Source organism: Sciurus carolinensis, chromosome 3 (assembly GCF_902686445.1).
Source record: "Sciurus carolinensis chromosome 3, mSciCar1.2, whole genome shotgun sequence".
NCBI lineage: Eukaryota > Metazoa > Chordata > Mammalia > Rodentia > Sciuridae > Sciurus > Sciurus carolinensis.
This window is the reverse complement of record NC_062215.1, coordinates 92,487,149-92,500,224: the sequence shown is the minus strand read 5'-3', so window position 1 is coordinate 92,500,224 and position 13,076 is coordinate 92,487,149. Positions and strand designations below refer to the sequence as shown.

The 13,076-nt window shown below is 32.5% G+C and overlaps 1 protein-coding gene across 1 annotated transcript in view; it reads left to right on the top strand.

Moving 5' to 3' along the window:
* Positions 1-13,076, top strand: part of Lrp1b (LDL receptor related protein 1B) — a 1,852,169-nt gene that overhangs the window by 1,588,681 nt on the left and 250,412 nt on the right. Inside the window, 4 exon segments of the mRNA XM_047543195.1 lie at positions 4,121-4,249; positions 7,137-7,259; positions 11,263-11,403; positions 12,613-12,800. Of these exon segments, the coding sequence (XP_047399151.1) occupies positions 4,121-4,249; positions 7,137-7,259; positions 11,263-11,403; positions 12,613-12,800 (581 nt within the window).

Below are 13,076 nucleotides of genomic sequence, written 5' to 3'. Positions count from 1 at the left end.
ATGATTTTAAAATGTAATTTAAAATTGAGTGTTCTAGAATTGGAGGTATTAGTTTCAAACATCTATATTGACCTATTGTATGTCAGCTGCAAACACAATGAAATTGCTTTCTAATAATCACAAATATTTACTAGTTTAAATGAAATTATTAACTGAATTTCTTAAGGAGTAAAAGAAGGAAACAAGCTAATAATGTCCACAAATTTATTATAATTCTTTAGCTAATAATTTATTAACATGTTTATCCATCTGTCTATGTGATACATTTTCTAGTATGTGTTTTTAGCTATAGGTGTATATTCTTCACTCATTACTTTCATCCTATTTGGTAGCTTGTTAGTGGAGCTAATTTTGGAAAGAGAAGAACCTGAACTACTGGACAAGGTACATAGAGATAAGTACATTTAGCACCTTGTTCAGATTTCAATTTGCTGTTTAGATCACAGTCACACAGAGGGATTACTTTATAGTACTTGGGCTAAACTCAATTTCTCTATAAATAATATAAAATTGGTGACATCTTCTGAAAGCAGATAATTTATTTTCTTGTCTTTAAGTCAATGGAAATCTACCTTCTCTTTATACAGATAAAACAATTTAGAGTTACAAGACAAATAGAAATGTAGAATGATCAGTATCAGAGAACTTTGAATGTGGAAAAAAACCAATAATCAAGTAACTGACTGCTTAGCCTCTTTTGTTGTCCTTTGCTATTAAATCTTTAATTTTAACAAGAAAATGTACCTATTTTCAATGGAATATACCTGTTTCCAGTATTTAAATCATCATGCAATACTGACTGCATTGATAACTATGGGCTGTCTGAGTGGACTCTATGTAATAGAGGAACCAACACTGTGAATTTATACAGTTTAGACTGTTAAATGTATTAAAAAGCAATTACAGTGTGTTTGTATTTGGCATGTAGTAGATGAATACACACATTGGCACTAATACTTCCAATTCTCTGTTTTCCCACATGTATTTTCAAGTTGTAGGATCATAAGAAGCTTAACTTCATTGCTTATTGCTTGGGTTACTTACCTATTAAAGAAGTACAAAAAGATTTTTCTACATACTTGTTGTTATTATTTAACGGACTAGTGTGCTCTGTATCTACAAGTTTATTGCCATTCTTTCTTTGTTTCATTTCTCTTGCCTCCTTCCTTTCATCAAAGTGTTGTTGTCATGTTTGAATATATATCAGTATCCTGATAATGCTTCTAAAAAGATAATAAAATGACAATTGACCTGTTTGTCAACCATTAAAACACTGACTCTATTAATTTACTTACATATTATATTTTATATACCAACTATCAATCTAATATACCATAAAATCTACTTTAGATTAGACCTCAGTTAGCAAACTAAATCTAGTACTTTTAGAATAGAAAAGGAACCTTACAAATAATTTATCTCAGTAGGTCCCAACACTTACTGTACAAAAGATCGTTCTCAAAGATCTGTTTAAAATGTAGCTTCTCAATCCCCACCTTAGATGTTCTGATGAGCAATGTGAATATGTCCTTTTTTAAAATGCACATGGTGATTTTGAAATGGGATATTGAGGATCCCATTTTATAAAATGATAGTCTAATCTACCTCCATCTTTTGATAAATGGAAAATAGAAACTGAAAGACAAAAACTAAATTGGCCTGAAGTTACTCAGCTAACTAGTAATGACAGAGGTCAGAATTTAGATTTCTGAAATAGTAAACAGGATAGTGACTCTTACCAATCAATTTTTGTTATTGAGTAAGGTCACAAGACAGATCAAGTAGAATTCCATTAGCTTGTCCTTCTTGTCCCTTGGGATTCTTTTCCCTGAGGAAGATGATGTGTCTCCAGATGGCAGTGCCAACTGTGGAATGAAGCCATGAGTTTTTTTCTTTGGTCCATTTTCTTTCCAATTGACTTCAATGTGTTGGCATGTTCTTAATGCAGAATCTATTGAACACTATCAAGGGAGATAGCAAATTAACTGTAAAGAACCTTATGCCATTTTATAGCAGGAGATATCTTTGTAATTATGTAGTCATACCCCTCATTTTAAAGACAGGGAAATTCAGACAGCAGTCTCCTCCAAGGTCACTCAGAATTAGATTTCTCCATGGCCAAATCAGTGCTTCTCTATTATGACTACCTTGGGAACAAATTGAAAGGATAATAATGGAAGGTAACATGGAGTTCCACATTGATTAAAACTTTCTTAGTAGGAAAAGTGTAGTTTAAAAAAATCTCAAACTCAGTAATAGAAGTATTCCAGAAATTAAAACATTGAATTGAGAATATAATAGTGAAAATGACATTTATGTTCTTAGAGTATGCTTGACGAGATCGATAATAGAGTAGTAATATAAAAATAATTTCTGTAGGAGGAGAATTTTATTATAGAAGCTAATAAAGACAGAATAGTTAGCAGGCAAATTCATTTTTGAATAAAAGGAACATTTATTTAATGGATTATTTTCTGATTTCTTTCAGTAATAGACACCAGGTTAAACCTCATTCTGTTGGAGCATTGACCCTAAATTAAATCAGCAAATCTGAATTACCTGGGGAGTTTTCAATACACTATCCTTCCTGTCCTCCAAAAGAAGTGCACACCAGAAACAGCCACGTTTATGTGGGAGAAGATCTCTAGGCCTTTGTTTTTGTATTTGTTTTGTCTTTTATCCCTGCTAGGGAATTTTATTTTGGGAAACCACTGCTATCAATTTTGAAAATATTGCTTTGGAAAGCATTTTCTACTCATAAAAACTCTATGACTAAAAAGTAAGAGGCTAATAATCGTTTGATTAAAGTATATTGGTCTTTGCTTTAAATGACCAGAAGCAAATATTTTTCATCTATGAAGTCAGTCATATTTTCTTCCTAGAGATGACAAATTGGCAGCGGCTGGGGGTACATAAGCAGTTGATAAACTATTTTTCTATATTTTTACTGAAATCTTATAGTGGTACATAATGATGAGATTTGTTGCTGCATGCTCATATATACACACAATATAACAGTATAATTTGGTCAATATAGTAAATATTCTTTAATAATTCTAAACTTATCTTTTTTAAACACCTATTCTGGACAGCTTTTGTCATAAGAAAGTGAAATTTTAAAGGTTAGCTGGGAGATCATTTTTATTTGATTATATAAAATGTTTTAGTTCATTTGTTGATATAAAATACGTGCTTAAAAATTTTGTATACAAAATGTTTTATACAAGTAAATAAAACCCTCTACATATTCAGGGTATTACTATTCAAAGGTCTAGGAAAATATCAGAAGAAGGGGTCATTTGACCTATGATCATCCTATGGTCATATTAGGAAGAAAATAGAAAACAACTATGACTTTGAATTTACAGTCCAAATCAACATTCATTTTTGTTTTGTATTGTTTTGCTTTTATTTTTGCTATAAATGTTTGAAAACATTATCATATAGCTAAAGGAATATTGAATTGATAGAGCAAAGGTAGATTTTATTTATTGCAGGTATAGAAACAAAAGGAAGATGAACACATTTTATTCTTTTTAACAACATATTTAGGAAGAACAATAATGACGTTAGTGGTAAAAAGAAGGTGCTTAAGAATGAAAAGGGTTTTGGAATTCCAACTCCACATGTAGATCCCTGGGCAATTTGTGACTTTGCAAGCTTTTTAAGTTGTTCAAGTTTATGCTTCTTTTTCTGTGAACGGATATGAATAGGGATTTTTCCAAATTAAATGAGTTTCTATGTTAACCACTTATCAAAGTAAGTAATAAAAATGATGTTCCCTTTATTATTACTGTTGTGGTTACTATCCTTATAAGTTCAGGTCTTTCAAAATGTTGTTCCAAGGATTTATAATTCTATGACATTTCTATGATTTACAAGGAAAGAAGAAATTATTTTCTACTATGAGCTTTAATAAATGTAACAAAGTTGGGAAAGAATGCATTCTTAGATGAAAATTTGTGGACAACTATAGGGAAAAGAATAATGGTGATGACTCCAAATAATTAGTCTCTTCTTTGTAAGCGGTATTGTTCTGCTTCCCTCTTTTCATTAGGAAATGTAACAGTGGACATTTTCTAGCGTGTGATCCTCACGGCACGTTTCCTTTGTGTTTAAGGTGCCATCACCTGTGCTGCTGACATGTTCAGCTGCCAGGGCTCCCATGCCTGCGTGCCCCGACACTGGCTTTGTGATGGTGAACGGGACTGTCCCAATGGAAGTGATGAGCTTTCCACAGCTGGCTGCGGTATGGAGATTTACCAGCTACTGTCAAAGAAAACTGTTGGCAAAATCCTTGGATGTTTAGTTCACAGTACTTGCCACTTCACATTTTCCTTCACTTTCCTAATCCCTGGACCCTTAGGTAGTATTAGATCTAATCAGGTGGGATGTCGTTACCATGGTAATTCAGCAACTCCTCTAATTACTATTCAGTGTTTCAGATGTGCAGTGGTATTACCCACTCTAAAACCCTTAGATGACTGCAGATTTGCCATTGCATTTCTGAGATAGTGTAACTATGTTACGTGTGTGAGTGTAGTAGATTTGGCATTTTCTTTTTAATGCCTGCCAACCCCCCATTAAAGCTTTCAGATTGCCTATGACAGATACTCTGTAAATAGCTGCTCTGATCTTAGATAACAACTGATCAGGAGGTCAGTAAACACCTATTAGTGCTACAGATAGGGTATTAACCCTTGGGTCAGGTAAAAATAGTATGGATATAGCTGAATGAAGCTAGAGATCATAGGACCACCTTTGGAGGTCAGACAATTTACTAAGTTTCTGATTCTAGGTCACCTCAGGAAATTTTCAGGGAATTACTCAATAGCAAAAATTTAGATAAATTCCTTTGCATGATTGGGAGGATGAAAGGACTGAATATTTGATTGCAGATCCCAAGGTCACGCAGGGGATCTGTTGAGCTGAGCAATTTATCAGAAATAGTTCTGCAAATTCTGCTCCTCAAAGTATATTCTGCCAATCATCTCACAAATGGTCTATTTTCATGTCTTTAAAACATTGTATTTGAAGTCCTAAGGTAAGTGTGTGTGTACATCAGGGACAGTTAAAGCACAAAAGAAAACGAAAACTTTGAGATAGGCCTATTTGCACAGAACTCATGCTATTGTTGTAGAATAATTCACTTTGATCTTGAAACTGATATGTGTGTCTATAAAGGTCGATGGGGCCACTGAGGGCTACATAATAAAGGTTTAAGCATCAATTCAGGGATCCAGATGGTCCCAGTATGTTGTTGCTATTGTAGCAAGTTAACACTCTGGGAAGCATATTAACACTTTTGGACCACATGGGTACTATTAAGTAAATTATGCTAAAATGTAGCAAATTGCACTCAAGTGACCTGCAAGTGTTAATGCCAAATAAGTCACTGTAGCTCACTGTTTTAAAGAAGAATGCTTGTATTAGAATGGGCATAATTCATTTAAGTTATAAAAACTGTCACACAGTTCAAAGTTAGAGGTGCTATTACTAACACTGTCTTGTATTTTGATATTAATGTCATTCGTATGTGACTTCTTTATAGTTTTAAAAAATAAATTTGATGAAAGTAAATTATACTTGATTACATTCAAATAATCCTTTCTGTTTTACCTACTCTTGGCTCTATGTCAGTAATTATTGAGATGAAAACATAGATTGCTTGGTTCATGTAGTCTGAGGCTGCCTAAAGATGAAGGACTGAAAAGCATGTGAAAAAATAATTGTAATACCATCAGTGTTAGAATGTTGTGTGTAAAAGATACAAGATCACCACAAAGAGTCTTGGAAGTGTCATAGAAAGATTTCAAGAAAAAGTGATAATGTTGTTTAAGTCTTGAAGGACAAAGAAAACAAAGGGGCTTTTGCATGGAGAGGAAAGTGCTTAGGCAAGGAGGGGGAAAATGGCAGCACTAAATTGCCTCCATTGCCCATTATATGTCAATTATTGTGATAGGTGTTTTTTTATTTACATTAATGAATTCCCACAACATCACTGTCAAGTGTTTTGGGGGATCTGCCAAAAATAATTATTATATAGATAGGAATTTAAAGAGCACCTGGGAATCTATTGAATATCTGACATGAGATCTGCTTCACGTACCATAGCTAGTCCTTATGAGAAATTTACCAGACATATTTTATTACACTCATTAAACAGATAAAGAAACAGATATCCCAAGGAGGTAGATAGCTTCCTTGAGGGTACAAATCCAATGGGCAGAGCCACTTTCTGCAAACCATCACTCTTTTCCGGTTTCTACAATAATATAGTAGATTGTTGGCATTTGAAATGTCCTAAACCTTGAATCCTACCATAGGCTTTACCTTTGAATATAAGAAAAGATTTCTGAAAAACTTAAATGATCCTTTCCAGTCTTCTATGACTCTTTGTGTATGATATTAAAGTTTATGTCCTGTGCACGTGCTTTATTTTACATTTGGATTCACCATTGGTTAGGGACTTATTGGAATACCACGTGGATGGCTTGTATTCCTAAAAGATTAATGTTCCATTGCATGGATTAATTTTCCGAATTCTCTGTGGTACGATGGGGCTCATTACATAAGAGATCTTACACACAGAATTCAACACCCCATTAATAAACTTACCCAAAAGTTGCATTTTCTTTTAAAAAAAATAACTTTCTCAACTCTCTTGGATTATTTTTCACTTCTGTCATAATTAGCACTTGGTGATCTTTTCAGTTCCACTTTTCAACAAGGAAGTAACATTTTTATCACATAACCAGCATGACTGCAAGCACCAGGAGAGTAAAGACACAACCATGTTATTAGCCAAGTTTTGTCTAACAAAAGAACATTTGAATTCATTCTTAAAAAGCTTGCTCATTGCTACATGGCTTCAAATGTCAGGGTCATTCTGGAGTAAGAGTAGAATTTATTAATCCTAAAACTTTGAAATATATACATAGCATATTTAACATTTATACATTCCACTACATATATGCCATTGTTAACTAATATGTTATATTGTAAATGAAGCAAAATTTTATTTTTCTTAATAATTGAATTATTAGATATAATTTCATTCCATTTCTAAACTTCTAATATGGGAGAAGATACAATATGTGCTCCTCTAACTCTACATTTTGTAATGTTTTTCTTAGCTCCTAATAACACATGTGATGAGAGCACCTTCATGTGCCATAATAAAGTGTGCATTCCCAAGCAGTTCCTTTGTGACCATGACGATGACTGCGGGGACGGCTCGGATGAGTCTCTGCAGTGTGGTGAGTATGTCCAAGGAGGAGTTTCTCAGGCAGAGAGACTTTACAGATGACCCTGGGTTTGCACAAATCATATCAAACACACATTTCTTTCTTTTTTTATTTGTAAAACACATTTCTTAATAATATTAAGGACCAGTAAATCCAGTAATACACAGTTATACCACAAGTAACTTCTTTAACCTCTAATGTAATTTTACATGCATTTGGAATTCATGCTCACCCATAGTGTATTCATAACACTCAATTACCATGTTGGAAAATCTCTACAGAAATATCTTTGTTTTGTAGTATTTCGAAGTGCTTTGTATAACACATAGCTAGGTTGTTCATTGTTATAACCAGATCAGAGAAAATGAGAAAATGAGTGAGAAAAAATGTAACTCACCTTTATCAGAAAAGGTTGGTTATTTAACATTTTTCTCCATGTTGTCTTTCTTCATGTCTGATTTGTTAATATTACTACAAATTTATCTTTACATATATTTCTAACAATTATGCATAATATATATGCATGTACATAACTTTATTATAAAATCAGTATTAAAATGCCTAAAGTAGAAATCTCATGTGCACACCCTGTTTTTATAAAATATTTAAATATATATGCATGAATAAATACACATAATGTAAATCTATGAACTTTATATATGGAAGGTAGTAAATTTAGTGCACTCCTATGTTCTCCCTCTGTGGTGTCTACAGCCTTTGGTCTTTCATGTGAATCTCTCCACAGTCAATGAATATCAGTTTTTATGATCTTTTCACCATTAAGTCATTTATTAAATGGAATATTTTAAAAGCTCCATCATAACTCAAGGTATAAATTGAAAGTGGAGTTATGTCTGAATATCTCCTCTCTTCTAGTTTCACTTTGTTGATATGACGATTAATGAGACACAATTTTCCACTTAAAGAGATCACAATAATCAAAATGCAGTCTGTAAAAAATTAAACAATAAATAAATAATTAAATTAAAAAAAGAAATCACAAACAAGAACATCAGAAAGACAGTAACTTTTTTTGTCAAATTAAAGGATAAGAACCTCAATACATAGGATCAGAGCTGAGAAAATACTACTTTTTGTTCGGTTTTGTTTTTTTCAACCCAGGGGTGCTTTACCATTGAGTTGTATCTACAGTCCTTTAAGACAGAGTGTCCCTAAGTTGCTGAGGTTCTCAGTAAATTGCTGAGGCTGGACTTAAAGTTGTAATCCTCTTGTCTCAGCCTCAGTTTCACAGGGATTAAAGGCATATTCCCATGTTTTCAGCTCAATAAAATGATTCTTTAAGGGGGGCACTAAAGAATATGAGCAAAGAATGTTTGTTTGAGGAAATCATACCTAGATTATAAAGAGTATTACATGGTGGTTAATAATATTAGTCTGTTGCCAGGTAGCCTGGATTCCTGAATCTATCCCTAAGTAGCTGTGTGACCTTGAGAACATACTTTACCTCCCTGCACCTAAATTTACTCATTTATAAAATACATATATTAATAATGTTTAACTTATACAGCCAAACAATTGAATGAGTTAATATGTGTTCAGTATTTAGAACATTTCTAAACACATAGTAAATCCTAGTTGTATTTATAAAACTTCTAAGTTGATGTGGTTGAGGAATAGCAATTAGTCTTCTGTATAGTTAAGAAGTTACTTTATATTAGGTAGAGGGGAGTGAAGGGAGGGGAAGAGATATGAGGTTAGGAATGATAGTAGAGTAAAACAGACATTATCACCCCATGTACATATATGAGTACATGACCGATATGATCCTATAATATGTATAATCAGAAAAAGGAGAGGTTACACTCCATTTTGTATGATCTATCAAAATGTATAAATGCATTCTACTGTCATATACAACAAATTAGAACAAATATATAAAAAAGAAGTTCAATTGGAACTAGATTAGAAAAAGTATGAAATATGATGACATATCATTTGTATTTAATTATTTTACCCCTGAGGTCAGCATACATTTCGAAACAAGAGAATGGAAAGTCACAGTCAAATATATGTTCTAGATCCATCTTTGTCTGCAGAGCATAAGAAACACTGCCTAAGAGGAAGAGAACCATGGAGGAAAATAAACTAGTTAGCACATTGCTGAAACAGTTTTACTGGTTAATATTGTGGTTAAGAACCAGATTAAGGATGGTGAAATAGAAGGTATGGAAGGTGTTCGAGTTGATTTTCTGTTGAAGGTGGGGAATAAATGAGAACTTTTAGCTTAGGTGACTTGGGGTGTTATTATTAATGAGCTTTGGAACATAGGAGGTTGAGGTTCAGTTTTTCTGATGCAGGAGTACAGATGCAATAAAGAATTTATTTTGAATATTTTTAAATATGCAACATTAATGAGGCAATCATATATAGCTACATAGTGAAGATATAGTTCTACCAGAAACAATAAGAATCAGTTATGTTGATGTGATGGTCATCAGCATAAAGATGGCATTTAAGTAATACAAGAAATGAGAAAACCAGACAATGTGGATAGTAGAAAATAATAAACCAAAAATTGAAATCATGGCTTCACCTGCATTATGTTAGGGTAGAATACCAGAGGACTTCCTGGAGAAAGAGGAAAGAAGGGAGCAGCAAAACCAAAGTTGAAAAGAGAGCGTTTATAAATATTAAACCAAGAAGCTATTTTCAAGGAAGTATGGTCAACAGCATCAAATGGTGCTCAAAATACACATAGAATTTTGAGACACCTTTGAATTTGACACTTGCCACTTGCTATATATTAACTTCAAGAAGAATTTGAGAAGTAAATTTTAGAGAAGTGAGTTATTGATTGATTAAGGATGATCTGGGAGAGAATAAGTGAAAACAAGCTTGAGTAGTAACGGAAAAAAGAGGAATGTGTACTAAGCAATATATAGATGAACTTTTATTGTTATTGAGCAAGGCAAGACTTGCATGTATTTATCAAATGAGGAGAAGTAACTAGTGAAGAACAACTGAGAGGGAAGAAAGATTATGGAAACTGTAGATATTTTTGAACTATTTAATTATGTCTTTCCAAGATTATAAGCTTTGCAATTAGATACTCATTACCAAATTATTTTCCATTGGAATTTTGTTTATTTTTTAAGTCATAAAGACTCTCCCAGATTTATGAGAAAGTTTTAATAGAAGTGACAGAGGGAAATATCCATTCCAAAGTTTAATATTACAAACAGAATGGGGGCAGGGCTTGTGGTGCAGTGGTAGAGAAGCCTGCCTAGCACATGTGAGGAGTCACTGGGTTTGATCCTTAGCACCACATAAAAAATAAAATAAAGGCATTTTGTCCATCTACAACTACACAAACAAACAAACAAACAAACAAAAACCAGAATGGGACTTACTTAAAAACAGGCATAGATACAAATGTTAACAAATGATGGGCTCATTTGTAAATTGAACAAAGCTTTTTAAATGACTTTAAGAATTAATATACAGCATAATTATAAGTTATTTTTCTTGTATCTCTAAGAATAAAGTTTTGTATTTTCTCACTTAGTTTCTTTATATTTTGCTTCTTCTAAAACAGAAACATGCCATTACAGCTTCTAAGAACTACTGCTATAGCCAAGAATCAGTTCTTCAAGATTTTCTGGCATTATCCCTCACCTAAGTTTAATTTTGAAGAAAATTTCTAATGCTTTCCCTTTTGTTTTCCATTCTAAGAGGAATTCCTGGGATATAGACAATAGGTTAAGGAAGATGGTGTAGTCAAGTACATTAAATTCTTATTAGCTCATCTAGTAATAATAAGAGAACCTTACTTCCTACTTTAATTTCTGGACATTAACTTACTTCTAAACCACAACATATCTCTTGCAACTGTGACCATTGCCAACAGAAAGAAATGAAAAATATTTCCCATATAATGCATGGGTAACCATAAGGTTAATTAGGTGTCCTGTGCATTTGAGGGAATGAAGTTTTCATTAGTATGTATTGATTAAATATTCAGAATTATTCAGGCTGCTTATTTCTTGTTTTTTAGGATACCGTGAGTGTAGTGCTGAAGAATTTCGTTGTGCTGATGGGCGATGTCTTTTAAATACTCAATGGCAGTGTGATGGGGACTTTGACTGCCCTGACCACTCTGATGAAGCACCTTTAAATCCAAAGTGTAGAAGTGCAGGTACAGAAATGTATAATACTTGTTTATTCCAAAGGTTATTGTTAATGTCAAAACCATGACTGTTTATCTATTTAGTATAGTATTCAATGAAAGAAAATTCAAATTATTAAACATATGATATCTCTAGTGAAACCATATAGGATCCTAGTAACCAACTATATTTTGTGGCTAGGTTTTAAAAAATTTAAGTCTTTGCCCAAAATATGAAGATTTGAAGCAATGATTCTGATAGATACATTACCCTGTCCCCTTACTCTCCAAAATTCATTTTAAAAAATAGTTTATATGAATATTATATGAATATAATTTCCCTATATGGGCCTATTTTGAAAGTTCAAACACATAGTGTTGAGGATTTAATGAAGTTATCATATTATCACACTATACTCATAAATTTGTACAATTACCATGAGTAATTAAAAAAATTGAAAATTAAAATTATTAGAAAAGATTTACTGAGAGGTATTCTGTATTATTCACACCTAGGCAAAATGAAATAAATTGCATGTCACTTGAACAGATATATATACATATTAGTTAATGTCCCCAATCACTATTCCAAAGACTAATATATAGCCATATATTTTAGAATAAACTCAATTACTTTTTTATGCACTTTATGTATTAATAAACTTCTTTAGGCATATATGGTAAGGAATAATGCCCAAGTCATCTGGTTATGAGTAACTGCAAAACCTGAGCTCCTTTCCATAGCTATATTTGGAACAACTATCATTCACCATCAATGTCCTTTTTATGCCCTGACTTAAAAATGTCAATGTTATATATTCTGGAAGAGAAAGTATTTAGGAATATCTATTCTAGATTCTTAATTTTTAGTGACACACAATTTCTCAGAGATCTATAACTTGAGGGAAATGTCAAACTACAATTATGCTTTCGAACTCATTCTTCACAACTCAAATGAGACAGCTAGTCCATTAGTTTTATTGTAGGTGCTTATTTTGATTGCTAATTTTCATAGTAAAGCTACATTTTCAGTAAGTGTGAAACATCAGCATACAATTTGTCCTTGATTTTCCACATTTTATGTATAAAATATTGCACTGACTATAGAATATTTTAAGTGTAAATATATTTATTATAATTTTTGACAGATAAGTTATCACAGTTGTGAATATTTTCACCAAATGTAGTCTAAAAAAGGCATGCCCTTTATGTTCCATTTGTTTTATTTTCTTTTTCCAGAACAGTCATGCAACAGTTCATTTTTTATGTGCAAAAATGGCAGGTGCATTCCCAGCGGAGGTCTTTGTGACAATAAGGATGACTGTGGCGATGGTTCAGACGAGAGAAACTGCCATATAAATGAATGTTTGAGTAAGAAAGTCAGTGGATGTTCTCAGGATTGTCAGGACCTGCCCATCAGTTACAAGGTAGGCACTTATCAAAAATAGCAACTTATGTGATTTAATAGAATTTGAGATAGCAAACTACACTGATATAATTGTAAAACTTAAAAGCCATTATAATATTGTTAGGTAAAACTATTTACAGATTGTCTATAAAAAAACAATAATAGTATAGTATAAAATCGTGAGAATATAGTTAAAAAGACAAAAGTATAAAATATTTTTCAATGTATTGAAAGCATAAAGAAAAGGCAAGGGAAACTCTGCTCAGGAAAGATACAGTGATAATAGTTGTATAAT